We start from the raw sequence: 22,135 nt of genomic DNA on the forward strand, positions 1-22,135 counted from the left end.
TACCAAATATATAGACAGTTTTTACAGCACTTTCCTGCTTCTTACATGTACCAATGGTAGCTTAAGCTTGACTTAGGACAGCCCAGGGGTCTGTCAGTTGTTTCTGATTTGTCATTTGCTAGCACATGTCTGTCATAAGCCATCCTCCTAAATACTTAATCCTTAAGTATGGGTCTAGACATTCCTGTTTTTGTTAGACTAAGTAGGGTGGAGTAATCTAAAGTTCACATGTGATCATCTTGTTTGGCATTTGTCATGACTACTGTACATATAGTACAATAGTAAATTCTATTACAAGCATATACCATAACTTGTTCAGCCATTTCCCAGTTGATGTACATCCCTTCAGTTTCCAGTCCTTTGCCACCACAAAAAGAGTTGCTATAAATATTTTAGTGCAGGTAGGTTCTTTTTCCCTATCTTTAATCTTTTTGGGATATAGACTAGTGGTGGAAATGCTTGGTCAAAGGGAATGAACAGTATTATGGCCCTTTGGGTAAGGTTCCAGATTCTTCTTCAGAATGGTTATATCACTTCCCAGCTCCATCAGCAGTGTACTAGTGTTCCTGTTTTTTCCACTTCCTCTTTAGCATTTATCATTTTTCTTTTTTGTCATGTTAGACAGTCTGATGGGTAAGAGGTAAAACCTCAGAGTTGTTTTAATGTGCATTTTGGTAATCAATAGTGATTTGGAGCATTTTTTTTCACACAAGTAAAAGTAGTTTTAATTTCTTCATCCAAGAATTGCCTGTTCATAGGCTTTTACCATTTGTCAACTGGGAAATGCTTTGTATTCCTATGAATTTGACTCAATTCTTTATGTATATGAAAAATGAAACTTTAGGCAGAGAGGCTTGCTATAAAGACTTTCCCCCTCCCTAGCTGGTTGATTGCCTTTTAAACTTGGTTGCATTGCTTTTGTTTGTGCAGAAACTTTTTAAGTTAATGTAGTCAAAGTTATTGTTTACATTTTATAATGTTCTTTATGTCTTATTTTGATCTAAATTCTTCCCTTGTTCATAGGTCTGAGAGATAAACTATTTTTTGCTTCTCTAATTTATTTATAGTATCACTCTTGATTTCTAAATCATGCATCTATTTTGAATTTACCTTGGTATATGGTATGAGGTGTTTGTTGATCTACACCTAATTTCTGCCATACGGTTTTATAGTTTTCTCAAGCAGATTTTATAAAATAGGGAATTCTTCCAAAGCTAAGTCTTTGTGTTGTCAAATGTAGGTTACTATGGCCATTTTTTTGCACGTTGAGTACCTAATTTATTCCATTAGTCTTCTATTCTATTTCTTACCAGAACCAGATTGTTTTGGTAGTTTGCACTTTGTAATATAGTTTGAGATCTGTTACAGCTAAATCACTTTCCTTCTTAATTTTTATTAATTCCTTTGATATTCTTGATCTTTTATTCTTTCAGATAAATTTTATTATTTTTTCTAACACTGAGATAATTTTTGGGTAGTTTGATTAGTATGGCACTGAATAAGTTAACTTGGGAAAATTTGCCATTTTTTATTACTTTGGCTTAGCCTGCCCATAAGCAATTATTTTTTTCCAATTATTTAGATCTAATTTTATTTGTGTGACAAGTGTTTTTTAGTTGTGATCATATAGTTCCTGAGTTCATCTCAGCAGATACATTCCCATGTATTTTATATTGTCTACAATTATTTTAAGCGGGATTTCTGTTTCTATCTCTTGCTGTTGAGTTTTATTGATAGTATAGAGAAATTATGATGATTTTTGTGTTTATTTTATATCCTGCTATTTCACTAAAGTTGTTTATTGTTTTAATTAGTTTATTTGGTTGATCCTCTAGGATTTTCTAGATATGCCATCATATTATCTGCAACAAATGATAGCTTTATTTCCTCATGACTATTCTAACACCTTAAATTTCTTCTTTTATTGCTATAATTAGCATTTCTAGTATAAATATCAAATAGTAGTGGTAATAATGGCCACCCTGGATTCACTCCTGATCTTATTGGAAAGGCTTCTAGCTTATTCCCATTACAAATAATATTTATCATCTTGAAGAATGTTCCATTAAGTCTCTAGTGTTTTCAATAGGAATAAGTATGATATTTTGTCAAAAGCTTTTTTCTAAATTTATTGAAATAAACATATGGTTTTCTATTGATTTTGTTATTGATATGATCAAATATGTTGCTGGATTTTTTAATACTGAACCATCATTTCATTGTTGGTATAAAACCTACTTGGCCATATGACTCTTGATACATTGTGGTAATCTTTTTGCTAATATTTTGTCTAAAATTTTTGCATAAATCTTCATTAGAGATAGTAGATTTTAATATATGCTATTTCATTTATTCATTCAAGGATGGAGGAAAAAATTGTTACCAGGAAGCTATTTACAACACTTCCTAGCTGTGCGATCCTAAGTTGCTTTAACTCCAGTTGCCCAGCCCTTATTGCTCTTCTGCCTTGGAACCAATACTTATTTTCTAAGATGGACAATAAAGATTAAATAAAAGAATTGAACAGGAGGAGAAAAATGAACCCAATAGTCTTTTGAAAACTCTAGTGTTCAGAAAGAGAAATCCTATTCAAAATCACCTTAGACAAAATAAAATATTTAGGAATCTATCTCCCGAGACAAACACAGGAACTATATGAACAAAACTACAAAACACTCTCCACACAACTAAAACTAGACTTGAGCAATTGGAAAAACATTACTGCTCATGGATAGGATGAGCCAATATAATAAAAATGACCATCCTACCCAAACTTATTTATCTATTTAGTGCCATGCCCATTGAACTCCCAAAATATTTCTTTACTGATTTAGAAAAAAATATAACAAAATTCATCTGGAATAACAAAAGATCAAGGATATCGAGGGAAATAATGAAAAAAAAACACATATGATGGGGGCCTTGCTGTCCCTGACCTTAAACTATATTACAAAGCAGCAGTCATCAAAACAATTTGGTACTGGCTAAGAGACAGAAAGGAAGATCAGTGGAATAGACTGGGGGAAAGTGACCTCAGCAAGACAGTATACGATAAACCCAAAGATCCCAGCTTTTGGGACAAAAATCCAGTATTCGATAAAAACTGCTGGGAAAACTGGAAGACAGTGTGGGATAGATTAGGAATTGAACAACACCTCACACCCTACACCAAGATAAATTCAAAATGGGTGAATGACTTAAACATAAAGAAGGAAACCATAAGTAAATTGGGTAAACACAGAATAGTATACATGTCAGACCTTTGGGAGGGGAAAGACTTTAAAACCAAGCAAGACATAGAAAGAATCACAAAATGTAAAATAAATAATTTTGACTACATCAAATTAAAAAGCTTTTGTACAAACAAAACCAATGTAACTAAAATCAGAAGGGAAACAACAAATTGGGAAAAAATCTTCATAGAAACCTCTGACAAAGGTTTAATTACTCAAATTTATAAAGAGCTAAATCAATTGTACAAAAAATCAAGCCATTCTCCAATTGATAAATGGGCAAGGGACATGGATAGGCAGTTCTCAGATAAAGAAATCAAAACTATTAATAAGCACATGAAGAAGTGTTCTACATCTCTTATAATCAGAGAGATGCAAATCAAAACAACTCTGAGGTATCACCTCACACCAAGCAGATTGGCTAACATGATAGCAAAGGAAAGTAATGAATGCTGGAGGGGATGTGGCAAAGTAGGGAAATTAATTCATTGCTGGTGGAGTTGTGAACTGATCCAACCATTCTGGAGGGCAATTTGGAACTATGCCCAAAGGGCGACAAAAGAATATCTACCCTTTGATCCAGCCATAGCACTGCTGGGTCTGTACCCCAAAGAGATAATGGACAAAAAGACTTGTACAAAAATAATCATAGCTGCGCTTTGTGGTGCCCAAAAATTGGAAAATGAGGGGATGCTCTTCAATTGGGGAATGGCTGAGCAAATTGTGGAATATGTTGGTGATGGAATACTATTGTGCTAAAAGGAATAATAAAGTGGAGGAATTCCATGGAGACTGGAACAACCTCCAGGAAGTGATGCAGAGTGAGAGGAGCAGAACCAGGAGAACATTGTACACAGAGACTGATACACTGTGGTATAATCGAAGGTAATGGACTTCTCCATTAGTGGCGGTGTAATGTCCCTGAACAATCTGCAGGGATCCAGCAGAAAAAAACACCATTCATAAGCAGAGGATAAACTGTGGGAGTAGAAACACCGAGGAAAAGCAACTGCTTGACTACAGCAGTTGAGGGGACATGACAGAGGAGAGACTCTAAAGGAAACCCTAATGCAAATATTAACAACATGGCAATGGGTTCGAATCAAGAACACATGTGACACCCAGTGGAATTACGCGTCGGCTATGGGGGGTGGGGGGGAGGAAAAGAAAATGATCTTTGTCTTTAATGAATAATAATTGGAAATGATCAAATAAAATACTGTAAAATTAAAAAAAAAAGAAAACTCTAGTGTTCTTCTAATGACCTCATGCTTCTCCCCGAAAAAGAAATAAAGTCCATCTTTTTAATGCTATTTTCCTGTCTTAAAATAACTATCTCTTTAGGTCATTGTGAGGACTAATGTTGTTCAGTAATGTCCAACTCTTCATGACTCCACTTCTGAACCCTTCTGTTCTACACTACCTCCCAAACCCTTTCCAAATTCATGTTTATTGTTTACATGATGCTATCTATCCATCTCATCTTCTGCCATCCTTTTCTCTTTTTGCCTTCAACCTTTCCTAACAGCAAAGTCTTTTCTAATGATTCCTGCCATCTTATTAAGTGGCAAAACTATTTAAACTTAGGCTTCAATATTAATCCTTCCAATGAATAGTGTGAATTAATTTCTTTAAGTAATGACTAATTTGATCTCTTTATTGTCCAGGGGACACTCAAAAGTTTTCTCCGGCAGCACAATTCAAAAATTTTGATTCTGCACCACTCAGCTTTCCTTATAGACTATCTCTCATAGCCATATATTGCTGCTGTGGACAGAAAACAACAACAACAACAACAACAAACCCTATCTTTGAATATATAGACTTTTGTCAGCATAATATTGTCTCTGCTTTTTAGTATGCTGTCCAGATTTGCCATAGCTTTCCATTCAAGGAGCAAGCATTTTTATATGTTTTTTTTTTAAATTTCACAGAAGCAGATGCTTTCTATAAGACCACAAATATGAAATCTGACACTTCTTCCTTTTCTTCTCCCCCTATTTGCCAGGAAGTGATGGGTCCAGTTACTATAACTTTAGTTTTTCTTTTAGTTGCTGTTAAGCTTTAAGTCAGCTTTTACACTTTCCTGTTTCACCTTCTTAATTCTTCTTTACTTTCTGCCATTAGAGTGGTATTGTCTACATATTTGAGATGGTTGATATTTCTCCCGACAACTTTAATTCTGGCTTTGGATTCATTTGACCTAGTATTTCACATAATGTGCTCTGCATAGGCAGCTGAGTGGATAACTTGGTGGGCCTGGAATCAGGTAGATTGTCTTCCTGAGTTCAAATCCAGCCTAGATACATACTAGTTCTGAGGTCCTGGACAAGTCACATAACTCTATCTGCTTAGTTTTCTTATCTATAAAATGAGCTGAAGAAGGAAAGTGCAAACCACTTCAGTATCATTGCCAAGAAAATCCCAAAAGGGGTCACAAAGAGTCAGATATGCCTGAAATGACTGATCATTCTATATGTAAGTTAAGTAAATAAGGTGACAATATATAGTCTAATTATTTTCCTTTCCCAGTCTTAAAACAATCACTTGTTCTGTTCTAACTGTGAAGATTAAATAAAATAATATTTGTAAAATACTTAGCACAGTGCCTGGTACGTATTAGGTATTTACTAAATGTTTACTTCCTTCATCCATTCTCATTTCTTCCTTCTCATATTTTCTGTAATTACCATTCACAGAAGACTATAGTGCTTGAATAATTGAAATTGAAAATTACCTAAATGGAGATGGAAAGACACGTTTGAACATGACCAGGCTATAACACCTTATAATGTGAACCACTATAAATAAGGATTTGTGAACAGGGGAATGTAGGGTACTATCAAAAAGCAAGTTGAGATAAAAAGATAATCTAGGGTGAGGTGTAAAAGGTAAGGTTAGTCCCTGATATTCTCCACTGTTTTCCTTTCAATGTGAAGAGAAATCAAGAAAGGCCACACTTTGAATTGACCTCAAATGGTAAACTTATGAATGGACATGAAAAAAAAAAACTTAAAAAGAATGATTATCAACGGAAGGATTACAGTTTGCATAATTGAAGGAAATACCCATAAGTATGACAGAGATCATAAATCTATCTTAGTGTTTGGGCAGAGATACTTGCTTTTCCTCACTCCTCACTTTCATTACCTTTTGGAATTATTTATATCATTTCAACTGATTTGCCCTCACTTTAATAATAGCTAATTATACATATGGCATATATATTTATATGTGTACATATACACATATACATAGTCAATTTTTATATGGCTATGGTAAAGATTGAAAAAGCACTTTAACAAATATGGACTCAATTTTTAAAGGAACCCTGGAAGTAGATACTATTTTTTATAATTATTTTACAACTGAGGAAAGAGTGACTTGCCTAGGCTTATAGAACTAGTGTTTAGGGAAGGATTTGAACTCAAGTCTTTCTGACTCCAAGTATAGTACTTAATCTACTGAGGTACCTATCTGCCTTACTTAAAATGGATTGTCCAGAGGCCAAGCCAAAATGGGAGCTCAGTAACAGTAAAAGCTGAAATCACTCTAACAGTCTTTCCAAACCAGTCTTTTAAAAGAGCCTCAAAACAACAGGAGTCAAAAAGCAACAGCAAGAAAGAATGAGGGGGCTCTCCTACTAAATACAACTTGAAAGGTAGGCAGAGTCAGTTTTCGGGGAATAAGAGGGAACTGGAATCAAAACTATCTACAGAGGAATGATGGCCAACCACCCGCATCCACACTTACTGTACCTGATTTTGAGCCTGGGCAGGCATAGGTCAACTTCAGGTTTTTGAGACCCTGCCTACACCAATAACAAAGCATCCCACACACCAGACCCACCCCCTTGAATTCCCAGGCCCTGGCAGCAGCTTGCAATGAGGCCCAGAAGTCCATAGTTCTTGGCCCTTTCCAGCCTGCACTGTGGTGCAGCCCTTAACCCCAGGGCAAAATAGCTCAGAGTGCTGAGTCCTGTAAGTCATCAGCAAAGGAGACAAAATCATCTGCTTTCAGAACTCCAAGTCCACAGGCAAAAAAACCACCACCACCACCAACAACAACAAAAATAAACACTGGGAAAATGAGTAAACAGAAAAAGAAACACCTAACCATAGAAAATTTCTCTGGCGACAAAGAGCAAGTCACGGAGTCAATAGAAGATGGTGAGATCCAAACAACCACATATAAAACTTCCAAAAAAAAAAGGAATTGAAAAGTCAAATAAGACAGGTAGAAGAAAAATGGGGAAAAGAAATGGAAAGTAATGCAAAAAGAAAATAACAGCTTAAAAAGCAAAATTGGTCAACTGGAAAAAGATGCACAAAAATCCAGTGAGGAAAAGAGTCTTTCTTAAAAAACAGAATTGACCTACTGGAAAAATAGGCAAAAATATCCAGTGAAGAAAAGAGTGCCATGTAAAGTAGAATGGACCAAATGGAAAAGGAAGATCCAAAGTTAATGGAAGAAATTAATTATTTAAACATTAGAATTTGGCAAATAGAAGCTAATCACTTTATGAGACATCAAGAAACAATATAATAAAATCAAAAGAATGGAAAAATGGAAAAAAATATGAAATATCTCATTGAAAAAAATCAACTGACCTGAAAATAGGTTCAAGAGAGACAACTTAAAAATTATTGGACTACCTGAAAGCCATGATATTTAAAAAGCTTAGGCATCATATTACAAGAAATTATCAAAGAAAACTGCCCTGATATTTTTAACAAGTGGATAAAATAGAAATTGAAAGAATCTACACATCACCTCCTGCAATAAATCCCCAAATGACAACTCCCAGAAATGTTTTAGCCAAGTTCAAGGGCTCCCAGGCCAAAGGAAAAATACTTTAAACAGCCAGAAAAAAAAAACCAATTCAAATATCATGGAAACCAGGTCAGTATTACATAGGATCTGGGAGCTTCTATATTAAAGGTTTGGAATATGATATTCTGGAAGGCAAGGGAACTGAGTTTACAACCAAGAATAACCTATCCATCAAAACTAAACATATTCTTTCAGGGGAAAATATGGTCATTCAATAAAATAGAAAATTTCAAGAATTTCTGAAGAAAAGAACAGAATTAAACAGAAAATTTATCCAAATACAAGATTCAAAAGCAGCATAAAAAAGATAAATAAGAAAGAGAAAAAAATTTAAGAGCCTCAGTAAGGCCAAATTATTTATGTTCCTGTATGGAAAGATGATATTTGTAACTATTAAAATTGTTTATCACTATCAGAGTTGTTAGAAGAAGTATACATAGACATAGAGGGTGGTAGTAAACTGTTCAGAATGATATGCAAAAAAAAAACTAGGGGTGAAAAGAGGATTGCACTAAGAGAAATGGGAAGAGAAGTAAAATGGGATATCATATCACACAAAGGCACATAGGGGGTAAAACAAAAACCTTTTACAGTGGAGGAGAGGACGAGGATGGTGATAGGTAAACTGAAACCTTACTCTCATTGGAATTGGCTGAGAGAGGGAAGAACAACCAGATTCATTGAGGAATAGAATCCTATATTACCCAATAAAGAAGTTGAAAAGTAAATAAGAAAGGGGATATTCAGGAGAGGAGTAATATAAGGGAATGATAAGTTGAGGGGGGGGTGATTAAAATATCCTATAGAGAAGTAAGAGAGGAATATGAATAATGATGGTGGGAAGGGGTGTAATAGAGAGGGGAAATAGGAAAAGCAGCAAGAGTTAGAAAGATAAGCTTCATTTAAAACCATTCTAGATCAATGTTGGTGAACCTATGTCACATGTGCCAGAGGGGGATGCTCCTCTCCCCCTCTCTGTCGTGCCTGAGGATATTTCTCACATCACCCACCCCTCTACCCAGTAGCATTTGCTCCTTCCCCTATCTCGGGTAAAGGGATGGCTCACCTATGTCATGAGGGTTGCAGTTTGGGCACTTGATCTCTAAAAGGTTCACCATCACTGCTCTAGATAATAGGAAATTCCTGGGAATCTAATTTCCAAGACAAATGCAATAATTATATGAACACAATTACAAAACACTTCATAAAAATAAAGTTAGATCTATACAATTGGAAAAACATTAATTGTTCATGTGTAAGCTAATCTAAAAATGAAAATGACAATCCTACCTAAATTAATGTATTTATTCAGTGCCATATCTATCAAATTCAAAAAAAAAAGCCCTATGTTATAGAACTGGAAAAATAATAGCAAAATTCATCTGGAAGAACAAAAGGTCAAGAATATCAAGGAACTAATGAAAAATATATGAAGAATGGTGGCTTAGTGGTACCAGATCTTAAAATGTACTATAAAGCATTAATCATCAAAACAATCTGGTATTGGCTAAGAAATAGAAGAGTGGCTTAATGGAACAAATTAGGAGCAAATGACCTTAGCAATCTAGTGTTTAATAAACCCCAAGATCCTAGCTTTTGGGATAAGAACTCACTGTTTGAAAAAAAAATCTGCTGTGAAACTTGGAAAACAGTATGGCAAAAATTAGGCAAAGATCAATATCCCACACACTAATATCCCATTTCCTCAAACTACTCAATTTTCAACCTCAATTAATTGCCAAATCTAATGGTCTTTTCTCAAAACTCATCCTCCTTGACTTCTCTGCAACATGTTACATTAATGATCACCTCTATGAATACTCATATCTTGAAAGTTTTCATGACTCTGATCCCTCCTGATTCTTCTATCTATGTGACCATTCATTCCCATTCCTTCTTGACCATTCTTCATTATGTAATATTCAAGAAACATGTGTGTTCCTCCAAGGTTCTGTCCTTGGAACCTTCTTTTTTCATTTTATACTATCTTCCTTTGTGATATCATCAGTGATTGTTGATTAAATTATCACTATGCAGAGGATTTCCAGATAAATATATCAAAACCTAGTTTCTTTGGTAAGCTACCACCATTCATCACTGACAACCTCTTAGACATCTAAAATTGTTTATACCACAATGGACATGTCTAAAACAATTCATTTATTCTCTCCACCATACTCTCCACCCTCTCCTCTTCCAAGTTCTTATTAATTTCTAGGACATTCTTCCTGATCAGTTAGACTTACAAACAATGCAGTTGTCAATTCTTCATTCTAATTTACTCCATATAGCCAATCCTTTACCCAATTTTGCCATTTCTATCATCACAACAAACATCTCTCATATTTATTCATTTCTCTCCATCAATGCAACCAGAGCTCTTTTCAGATTCTTATCACCTCTTATATAGTCTATTGCAATAGCATTGTAATAGCTGTTAATTCCATCTCAAATCTCTCCTGATTCCCATCCATCCTCCACTCTGTTGGTAAGATGATGCTTTTAAAATAATACAGACATTGAAGACACCAAAGTCATCCACTCCATTCAGAGCCATCCTCAGTTGTCCTAACTTTTATCTTGCCACTGAACTTTGATGACTCTAGAATAGAGGATGGAGATGATTAATTTGTGAAGCTCTATCTCATTTAAATCCAATATATGTGAGAGTCAAGATACCACATCATTGGTCCTCATTGAGAATGAAGGACAAACAAGAACAATTATTTTCCGAGCACTGTACTGAATCTTAGTATACAAATACAAGCAAGAAAGGCAGTTTCTGCTCCCAAGAAGTTTACATCTAATGAAGAATGACAGCACATTAGGGGGAGATTTAAACATAAAGGGGTATACTGCAGTGTAGTTTGGAATGAGCCAGAAAATGGCATAGAGAAGATAAGGCACAGACTTACCTATTAGAGCCAAGAGATATGAGTGATGCCAAAACTATCTATGGGGAGGAGGAAAAGGTGGTGAATAGAGAAATCATAGTATAGAATAAACAGGAAATGATCATCTATGATATAAATTGATATCAAAGAATAGGGAAAGAGACTGTACCTGTGATTTCACTGGTGAGGAAATTTAACCACTGCATGACTGAACATTTCCTTGAATTCATAATTTTAGAGTGCTAACTCAACTTCTGAGAGATTAGTCATACAGCCAACAAAAGTCAAAGATAAAATTTGAACCCACATCTATCTGGGATCATGCTACCTAAAATAATGCCAATTTCTCAACTAATACCTTTATGCCAATATTTCTTTATATATTAGGAAAGTTTACATTCAACCAATTTCTTGTTAACCTGGGTTTATTAGCAAATGGACCAAAAATGTCAGTAAGAATTGCAACATCCATACGCTCCTATGCCCATTTCATTTGGGGGAAAGGGGAACCTGTCCCCCAAATCACTGAATTTTTTTGTCCAGCTCTGCTACAACTTAATATGTGACTTTGGATCACTTTCCTTCTCTCCAGTTCCTTGCCTCAGATTTCTGCATTTGTAAAGCTTGGCTGTATACTTGGTTACTATTATGACTTAAAAACCAAATGATGAATTTGGTTCCTTTCCTGCTGCTGAGCTGATGAATGAGGATACTCGCACACATATATCCAAGGGCAAGACTTGACACTTCAGGTGTGATGATGAGTTATTATGCAAATATATTCCAGAAGGATGACGCTTTTGAAGAAACCCCCACACATTAAGTTTCTCACATGACACTGGTTTTAGCTCATTATTCATGATGCTGCCGTGAATAATTTTATTCAGGGCCCGTGAACTTTTTGCTGAATAGCTATAGTATTTGAAAAGTGCAGAGTAGTCAAATAAACCATTCCAATGTATGAAAGCAAAGAATAGCTTAGCTTCAGGCCCACCCACACCTGCTTCCCAGCTGTTCTACGGCTGCTTTGGATTGTATACTTCAAGGTCACCCAGAAGTCAGGTTCTGGTGACTGATTCAGGTTGATGGATTGTTTCAGGGAGTACATGTATGCTACAACATAGAGCAAGTAAGAATCCTTTCTTATTTCCTAAATCAGATGGATAATTGAGGGCAGTTTGGGGTAGGAGAAAGATAATGGAACTTGCAGAGGACTTGCATTCCAATCCTGGCACTGTCACCTACCAACTCTTTGACCTTGGAAAATTTACTTCCATTCATTGGACCTCAGTTTTACCATTTTTTAAATGAAGAATTTGAACTAAGTGATCTTATCGTTCTTTTCTGTCACTAAGTCCTCGATCCTATTATTTAAGAAGTGTTGGCATTACAAACTATTACCGTTCCCATGGATTTCTATAACTCGGAACTCTGTTTGGGTTTAATTTTTGTGAGAAGCTTTGAATAATAAGAGGAAATTAAAAAGTCATGACCTTCATAGCCTAAATTTTCTAGAAAACTGTTTATTATAAAATGCACAGAATAGATCAAAGATTTTTTTGAGATGTTTGACAGGCAGTTTTGGCACTCAGAATTTTTGTTTTTATTAAAAAGGATTTACCATAATGGGTCAATATTTCAGAATTTTCACAAGTCAAGACTTAGTCCTTTGGTCAAGAAACCAGCTGTGGATGAGAAAAACTGACAACACATCTAAGAGTCAGGAAATCTGGACACACAACCTGGCTCTGCTACCTCCTACCTAACATAGGAGTTGAGGAAGTAATTTAATTTCTCTGAGCCAGTTTCATTTTTGTTTGATTGTTGTTTTTGATGTTCAGTAATTTCAATCACCTTTGACTCTTTATGACCACACTTGGATTTTTCTTTGCATACTGGATACTGGAGATACTGGAGGAGTTTGTCATTTCCTTCTCCAGCTTATTTTACAGATGAGGAAACTGAGGCAAACTGGGAACAATAACTTTCCCAGGGTAACACAGCTAGTAGGTATCTGAGGCCATATTTGAAATCAGGAATATTTATATTCCTGACTCCAGGTCTGTCACTCTAGCCACATTGATACCAAGCTGCCCTGTGTATCTGTTGAAAGGATGTTACATGAAAAAAAACAGAATAGTTGGTTTCATCAGAACAACATTATAAATGGAAACTAAATTCCAGGATAGCCAAAATGTAAACTGTAAAAGCTTAAAATAGGTCTTTACAAAGAACTGAAACTATAATAGTAAGTTAAAGGACCATGACCTAGGGCAGAGCTAGACTGAGTTGAGAAGTGCCAGACAGATGGAGCAGTTTATGATTTGAGGAGACCAAGAGCCAAGGATGTTCCTGCTGACTTCAAGAAGGAAATAGATATTAAGACCTAATGAATCAACATTAAAAAAGGAAAACTACTTCATTTTCATGTGAGTTTGAGTGGCATTTCTCTTGGCAAAAAGGTAAACCCAGATATTATGAATAAGAATTCTAGAAGCAATCCTTTAGAGTTGGAAGTGGTCCAGCAACTGATGAGTAGTATTTGGGAGAAGGTAAAGAAAGGAAGGCATCACTGTCATGGGCAGGGTATAAGAGAAAAAGGTGGCAGAAAGGAGGGCAGCCATGGATATAAATTTGCTGGCAAAATGTTGCAGGGGAACTACAAGTTTGCTAGTGGGAAATTTATTGAACACTGTCATGGTGTCAGCTGATAGAGAAAGATCTCTACAAAGAGGACTACTCTTCTTTCTTATTGATTGAAAAGCAAGGTTTCCTTATAATTGTCTTTTTTTTTCTAATGAGATTACAGGGGTACATAAGCCTAATGCTAGAAGGGACTGAGAGACCATATAGTTGAGCTCTTTTATTTTACAGATAAGGAAACTGAGTCCCAAAGAGGTGAAGTGACTTGTCTAATGACACACAGGTCAAAGATGTCAGAGTTAGAATCTAAACCCAGGTCTTCTCACTTTAGAACCAGCCAGGGTTTATATCACTATATCTGTCTCCTTTGAATTCTTCAGTTTTTCTCTTTTAGTAATGAGCCAAATGATAAATCAGGCTTTCAGAACTTTTCATGGGGTTACAGAACTGAAAAATTATAATAGGATCAGGTAAGTGGCTCCGTAGATAGAGAAAACCAGACCTAGAAATAGGAAGTCACATGTTCAAATATGAACTCAGATACTTCCTCATTGTGCAATCCTGGGCAAGTTACTTAACCCCATTGTCTTAGCCCTTACCACTCTTCTGTCTTGGAACCAATACACAGTATTGATTCTAAGTCAGAAGGTTTTATATATATATATATATATATATATATATATATTGGTCAGGACTAAATACTACAGCATATGCCTAGATACACAAACAAAATCAGAAAAGATATTGTCATATAAAATAAAGACAGATCGAATATATATATATTTGTCATTCTACTTTTGTACTTTCATGGACTTGTCTCTGAACATTGATAAATATGAAGGTAGGATATTTACTTTTCTAGAGAGTTGCATAATTCTCTTAAGAAATAAAATGTGAGTTTCCTTGATGGAGCTGAAGAATGTTGGTGCTTCTACTTGTTGGCCCAAATAGAAGTATAATAGACAATAACTATGGTTTTGGCAGTGTTTAGATTGGAAGAGGGGGAAGACAGGACATGGCAAATAAAGATTGTTTGGTAAATAAGAACAGTTAAGTCAACCTTCCTGTAATATTTTTCATCATTATCAGTGTTTAATAGGGCACTGGATAAAGAAATGGGAGTCTCCCTTTCAGGCACTTACTCTCTCAGTCTGTTTCTTCCTTATGGTGTTGTTGCTGTTGTTGTTATTTGTCCTTCCTTTTCAAGGAGGATTAATGACCTCATTAGATAGTTGAGTCAAGAAGACAGTTTCAAATCCTACCTAGCACTAATTGTGTGCTCCTGAGCAAGTAATTTCATTTCTCTGTGCCTTAATTTACTCATCTGTAAAACAAGAAACTGGGACTTGATGGCTTCTAGGGTCTTTTTAGATCGAAGACTAGTATCATCTGTTCTTTGGAATAGAAGTTATAATGTCAGCATTGTTACATTATAGATTGTTGAAAGAATCAAATGGAATAATATATGAAAAGTTCCTTGAAAATCTTAAAAGTATGACATAAATTTCCATTATTGTTTTTTCAAATCTTTTTATTAATGGTAATAAAATCTGTGGGGGGAAACAATCTGGCTGTAGTATTTGTGCTTGAGGAGAGAGCAAGCTACTTTGATGTTCCAAAAAATGAACTTCTGACAGAAAAACCACAAAAAAGATTCTAGATATGCTCTTATTTTCTTCTTCTTTTTTCTTTTTTAGTAACCTATCCATCTTGCCAGGGGGCATTAATTTAGTATAATCAATAATATTCTAGGTATTTTTCTCTTGTCACTCGATTGGATAATGGACTATTTGCAAGATGGTCCTGATTGGTGGATACTTTTCTCTATATTACTTGATCTTCATAACATGCCTGTTAACATGTATCATTCACCCTTTTTTACAAACCAGCAAAATTGGACACAGAATGGTTAAAGGATTTAAATTAAATCATTCAGCAAATCAATGATGGGAAGAAAATCAGAATGATTAATTATTGGCTCCCCTCTTCAGACTTACTTCATTGGAACATCCTGTCTTATTTTCTCACCAAATTGCATTGAATGGGAATGTATAGTAAGTGAAGCAACTTCAAAGAGAGTAACTCGGATTTTTTTTTTTAAAGCCAAACTTATGTATAAAAAACCCCCTTGTTTCTAATTTCAGTTCATTTTGTAAGTGATCTTCTAAACCTTGCCACATAAAGTGGCTCAAGAATAATTAGGAGCAGTTTTCAGTTTTTGTTTTTGTGGACAAAATTCAAAAACCTCTACCCTTGACAAACAAAACCATTCTGGGGAAAATAAAGATCATTTAATTGGAAAATGTAGTTGACTGGTTTTATTGAGTTCCACATCTGCTAAATGGACCTCAGTTTACTCATTTGTAAAATGAAGGAATTGAACTAAATGACCTTTATTGTTCAATCAAGTTCTAGGAATGACTAGCATGTCAACCACAGCGTACATTTAGTAAATTTCTTGTGCGAGAGTTCATTCTCAAGTCTTTACATCTCATGAAAATGGTGGCCATGAACCATGAAGAACCTAAATTGATTCAAAAGTGTTTCTACAGAAGATCTCTTTAGATTATACACAAGATTACTTCAGGAAGTCAGATGCTTCGTGAGACACTTTCTACAAACACTGTTGCCCCTGATGAGTGTCTAAAACAGGCTGCAGTTCCACTCCAGGTGTCTCATCTGTTTTGGCACATAAAATGGTGTGACCCAAAAAAACATTGGCGCTCTCTTTAACCAGTAAGAAAGGACACCATAATCAGGGAAATTAAAGAAGAAGAAAAAATCTGTGATCTGGACAATTGAATTGATTTATATCTGTCATTTCCCTCAGGACCTCCATTTCTTATGGCTGAATCCTTCCTCAACCTTGTGTGTATCTTCAATGTTTAAATATTACTGCTGCCACTACTACTACTACTACTACTACTACTACTACTACTACTACTACTACTACTACTACTACTACTATTACTACTATTAACTACTACTGCTCCTGGTAGTACAATTTATAGGTAGTTTCTATAATTGAGTATCTTTATACCATGATATAAACATTTTTCTCCTTCTCCTACTTCTGCCCCAGCAGTGAATGTTTCATATCATTATTTTCATTTTTGATGGCACACTTTGGATTACTGTAGTGGGAGGAAGGGCAGAGACTGGTAATTCTGAAAGCATATAAACATGAATAGTATCAGTTAAAAATGAAAAAAGAGACTCATTCAAGTTTTTCTTCCCATCCTTTAAATTCAGGGCAAACAATTTAGCAGCTAGATAGCACAGTGGATAAAGTGATAGACCTGGACTCAGGAAGACCTGAGTTCAATTAGGCTCAGAAATTAGCTGTCCAGCAAATCATTTAACATCTATTGGGTAGAGGTTGTGGTTTTGAGCAAATCATTTAGTCTTAATTGAGCCTAGCTTCCTCATTTTTTAAACCCATTCACCTTCCATCTTGGAATCAATACTGTGTATTGGTTCCAAGGCAGAAGAGTGGTAAGGGCTAGGCAATGGGGGTCAAGTGACTTGCCCAGGGTCATGCTTCCTCATTTCTAAAATGAAGTTAAAATGCAATGGGACCTATCTGCCAGAGTTGTGAGGATAAAATGTAATAATATATGTAAAGCACTTTACAAATCTTAAAGCATTATATAAATTCTGTTATTATTATTAGAAAAAATGCAGCCATCAATAAAATGACCTGTCAGGTTTGGTGCTACTGAATTGCTTTCAGTCTTCAACATTCCTTAACACATAAAGTAATAATATCTCATAATAGCAAACCTAAAGAATGAATATTAGGCCAGTAATAGAGAATGATAATGATGATTAATAATAATTATATAAAACACTTTACCTATGTTGTTTCATTTGTTCCTCATAACTCTGTAAGGTAGCTTACCCAGAGTCATATAATTAAGTCTGTAAAACAAGATTTGAACTCAGATCTTCCAGACTCCACATTCCATATGCTATCCACTGTTCCAACTAGCTGCCAACACGTAACTGTAACAGAAGATGCTTATGGTGAAAAGGAATATAATGAACTTTTCTGTCACTAAAGGATATTCAGGTGTTTGATGAGGGAGTTGAGTGCTATAATAGATTGCGTGCTAGCCTTGGAGTAAAGACCTCGACTTTGACCCTATCTGAGACTCTTATAAGCAGTGTGACCCTGAACAAGTGCCTTGGGCCTCTCTCAACCTTAGTTTTTCCATATGTAGAAGGGAGATAAGATCAACTCCTTTCCAGGGTTGTTTGGGGATCCCAGTAAATGATATTTCTAAAGCACTCAAAGCCCTATAAAAAGGCTAGCTTCATCACCATCATTATTACAAAAGAGACTTCAGATTTCAGCAAAATTGGCCTCTATAGAACACCATGTATGTGGATATCTGTTTGTAACATCTTCTTCACTTATTCTACATGGATTTAGAGCTGCTGTTCTTGCACCATACTGAATAGCAAATGGGCATAGAGAGAAACAGTGCAAAATCTTGGGTTTTGTATTAGGAATGAAGATCTTTTTCTAAAGTAGTCCAAACTTAGTCACCGATGACAAGCATACAGTGAGGAAAAATTAAGGTAAATTTACTTTTAGTAGCAAAGAACTTTCAATATCTATTGCTTGATAGAATCAGGAAGGAAGAAAAAACATTTATTAAACCCCTACTATGTGCAAAGCACTGTGCTTAGCATTTTATGAAGTCTAGTCATCCCCTAGAGAGCTGTCATCCAGCCTGGTCTCTTGCTTCAATTCAGCCCGGGGTTCAGCTCCTTGTTGATCTGGAGGCTGAACCATATCAGTATATTTAGGGACTAATATTGGACCCATCCAACTGTGTGCCATAGTTTTAACAAAGGCATTTTCCATCCCTTTGCTTTTATCTGTGTGATTGGAATTCTTTCTATGGCTGAGGACATTACTGAACAGACTTTATGGTGTTCTGGGACTAGATGAAATATCACCATCAAACCCGAGCACGGGGAGGAAAACATCATCTATGTAGGTTCTGTGTCCTGTTTGGACTCAGCCTAGAGTATCTATAACAATGGCAAACCATGCTAATTAAAGAAAATGGGATCTGAATCCTTCAAATGCCTCAGGTGAAAGTAGTTAATGCAGGTAGGAAGTTGGATGTTTGGCTTTGAGTTTGTTTCTAGGTAGCAATATAATATAAAGCAGGTGGTAACTGGCTTGCCAAGAATTAGATAGCAGACAGTAGAGGTGAGGATTAGACCTATAATTTCTGCAATTAAAAAGAAAAAAAATTCATTGCTGTGATTCGTATCTATCAGGATACGAGGAAGGGAAATACACCTTTTACTTGAGCTTTGGGGATTCCACTTCCACAGAACAGCATGATAATACAATGAAGAGACCATGTATCAGGAGCAAAAGTCAGGCAGGTGGTCTAGTGGGATCTGCATGCATTCACATGTCTAACATTCAGGGAATGGAATTTTTGCACACCGAGTACCAGGGTGTTAGGCATATGCATTTCCCCTTCCAACAGCAGTCAAATGATCTAGATTTGATGTTCATGGAATAGCATAGTTGAGAAAGAAATCCAATTACTGAGCTAATTAGCACCTTTGAGTAGAAGCACCAAATTTACAGTAAGAAATCACAGGGGAATACTCAAATTATTCACCATGCTTTAAAATTCATCTTCTTAGACAGTCTGGTTGACAGCCAGGGACCCTGGGGTACATAGGCAGTTTAGTTTAGTTATTGTTGAATGGAATTTAACACTGGGAAGTCTATCTATCACTTTTAAGAAGAAATCAGTCTTTTAGTTAATAGATTTTTAGGAAGTATTCTAATTCCCAAAGAAATTTGGTAGATGGTTTATAGGTTGGCTCAGACACATTTAAAAATTATTTATTCTACCCCAGAAAATTCCATTTGCCTTACTTTTATGATGAAATTTAAAATTCTGCTTGGGTAATTTTATGCAAAGATAGGACTCCTATCTTTATTAAGAGGAATTTTTGCCACTCATCTTAGTTTCTGGAATCCTGTGACCTTTAATTTTCAAAGATTACTCACAAGACTTTTGGAAAGGAAACCCAAAGTACTAGTAGAGAACTGTTCTCTAGTCACTGTTTTGTTAGGTTTTGGTTTGGTAAGGGAAAAATCATTGCATTCCTATTGACCCAATGGCCATCCCCATTCAATGAAGCTCAAAAACAATATTGGTATCTAACTCTCAGATGTTTAAGGTGATACTGTTTAAGAGACAATGGGATTTAATTTAAAAAAATGTATTTGGAATCAAGTAAAATCTTAGTTTGAATATTTATCTATTAATTAGCAATATAACCACTGGCAAATCATTTAAACTTTTTGAAGCTTCTCCATTTGTAAAATGGGAATAATGTAAATGGGAATAATAACAACTAAGTCAGGCAAAATATATCAACTGGAAGAACTAATTGACCCAGGGGATTGAGATCTAGGAGTGAAGATAGAAGGCCCTGGGTTCAAATCTGGACCCAGACACTTCCTCGTTATTTGTCCCTGGGAATATCACTTAACCCAAATTGTTTAGTCCTTTCCACTCTTCTGCCTTAGAACCAATATTTAGTATCTATTCTAAGAAAGAAGGTAGTGGCTTTAAAAATCAATACGTTGTCAATGTATGAAAATGTGTCTCATTGGACACCTAAATTCTACCATGCCTTACTGTGAAATGAGAGACATGCTTCACCATCTACCCACTGAAATTACTACTGGACACTGTATAGGTCAGAGTATAGCATTTAGCACAGAGCCTGGAACATAGTAAGTTTTAATAAATATTTTTAATTGATGAACTGAAACCACAATGTTTATTGACAGCCTAGTAAAAATAAGTGTCAATATCAAGGAAAATTATGGATGTAGTAACAAATGTCAGCTAGTCACTCTTCTGTTTCAGAAAGCATCCATAATGAAAATCATCAATTGCAGGGTCCTCTTTGCCTATACACATTCATATGCAGAGTCCCAGAGTTGGAGTCTGTGGACTTCAGTTTGAATTCCAACTCCCTCATTTACTAGCTTTGGGATCTTAAGAAAATAGTTCAAACTGTCATTGCCTCATTTTCTTCATATGAAAATGGGAATAATCAAACTTATTGTGAAAATACATTTTCAGTCATGTCTGACTCCTTGTGACCCAATCTGGTATATTCTTGGCAAAGATACTGGAGTGATTTGCCTTTTCCTTCTCCAGTTCTTTTTACAGATGAGGAAACTGGGGCAAACAGGGTTAAGTGACTTGCCCAGGGTCACACAGCTAAGAAATGTCTGAGACCAGATTTGAACTCAGGATGATGAGTCTTCTTGTATCCAGGGCTGACACTCTGTCCATTACACCACCTCACTGCCCCTTACTATACCTTACTAACAATGAATTGATTATTCTTTCTTCTTTGTCTATCGTACCACCTAGCTACCCTGAAAATGCATTATAAACTATAAAGTATTATATAAATGTGTGTTATTGCTATTATTATTATTATCTGTCTAACAGATAATATGTGAAATATGTTTATAGTAAAATCTTTTATTATAACTCTGCAAGGAAAGAACTCAATGAAATTCATTTGGCATCAGTTATAAAAGAACATTGCTATTTATGCATAGGTTGGGAAGAAGTTTTAGAATAGGCCCAACTCATACTAGTCTGATGTTTTAGGTTTGATACTAGAATGGATCCATCAAGGCTCAAGATCAACTTCCTTGCCTATTAGGTAGGAAAAACAACAACAACAACAACAACCCCTAGCCTAGTGGCCGGTATTTCTCCTAACATATTGAGTTTAAGTGTAATTTCATTTTCTGTTTAATTGTTCAATTTAGGTTGTGATCTAAGCAGTTAAAATGTTTAGGAGGTAATACTCTCCAGTTGTTCAATTCTTTTGTCTCCCTGTGCTTTTTCTCCATCTGAAAGTGTTCTTCCACCACTACCTCCCTGCCAAACAAACTGGAAAGAAATAAAGGCTCTTGATCTTTTCTGTGTTCTATGTCAAATTCATTGCAATCCAGAAGACCTGGGTTCAAATACTGGCTGTGACACTCAGTAACTGGGCAAATTTGGCCAATAACCTTTGTAGGTCTTCATTTCCTCCTGTATAAGATGAGGAGGTTGGACGAAGGGCCCCTCTAACTCGAAATCCATGATCTTTCCTCTACGTTTTACATCTTTTAAGGTAGCTACAATCTAGCGATGGCCTCAAATCATTTGAAAAAAAAAATCTTGTAACCTCCATTTTTTTCTGGTTTGTTCTGTTTCCAGCACAAGACGAGTGGATAACTCTAATACAAGGCTGGCTGTCCAAATTGAAAAAGATCCAGGTATGGCAAGACTTCTTTCCCCCTTTTTAAAATGTAGATGGCAATTTCACTGAAAACCAAGCAGGGAAAATTAAGTTCATGTTGTTTTTAATAATCATTGTGGGAGCAAAGCACATCGGGGCAAATATGTTTAGAATAAAATAAAATTCTGCAAGAAAACTGATTAAGCTGCTTGATTTGGCATGGAA

At 35.6% G+C, this 22,135-nt stretch overlaps 1 protein-coding gene across 2 annotated transcripts in view; it reads left to right on the forward strand.

The window, feature by feature from the left end:
• PCNX2 (pecanex 2) overlaps positions 1–22,135 on the forward strand; it is a 409,779-nt gene that overhangs the window by 303,380 nt on the left and 84,264 nt on the right. For both annotated transcript variants that reach the window (XM_007481607.2, XM_007481606.2), the window contains exon 24: positions 21,889–21,947. In XM_007481607.2, coding sequence (XP_007481669.1) covers positions 21,889–21,947 — 59 coding nt within the window. The remainder of the gene's footprint in view (positions 1–21,888; positions 21,948–22,135) is intronic.

Source organism: Monodelphis domestica, chromosome 2 (genome assembly GCF_027887165.1).
Source record: "Monodelphis domestica isolate mMonDom1 chromosome 2, mMonDom1.pri, whole genome shotgun sequence".
Classification (NCBI taxonomy): domain Eukaryota; kingdom Metazoa; phylum Chordata; class Mammalia; order Didelphimorphia; family Didelphidae; genus Monodelphis; species Monodelphis domestica.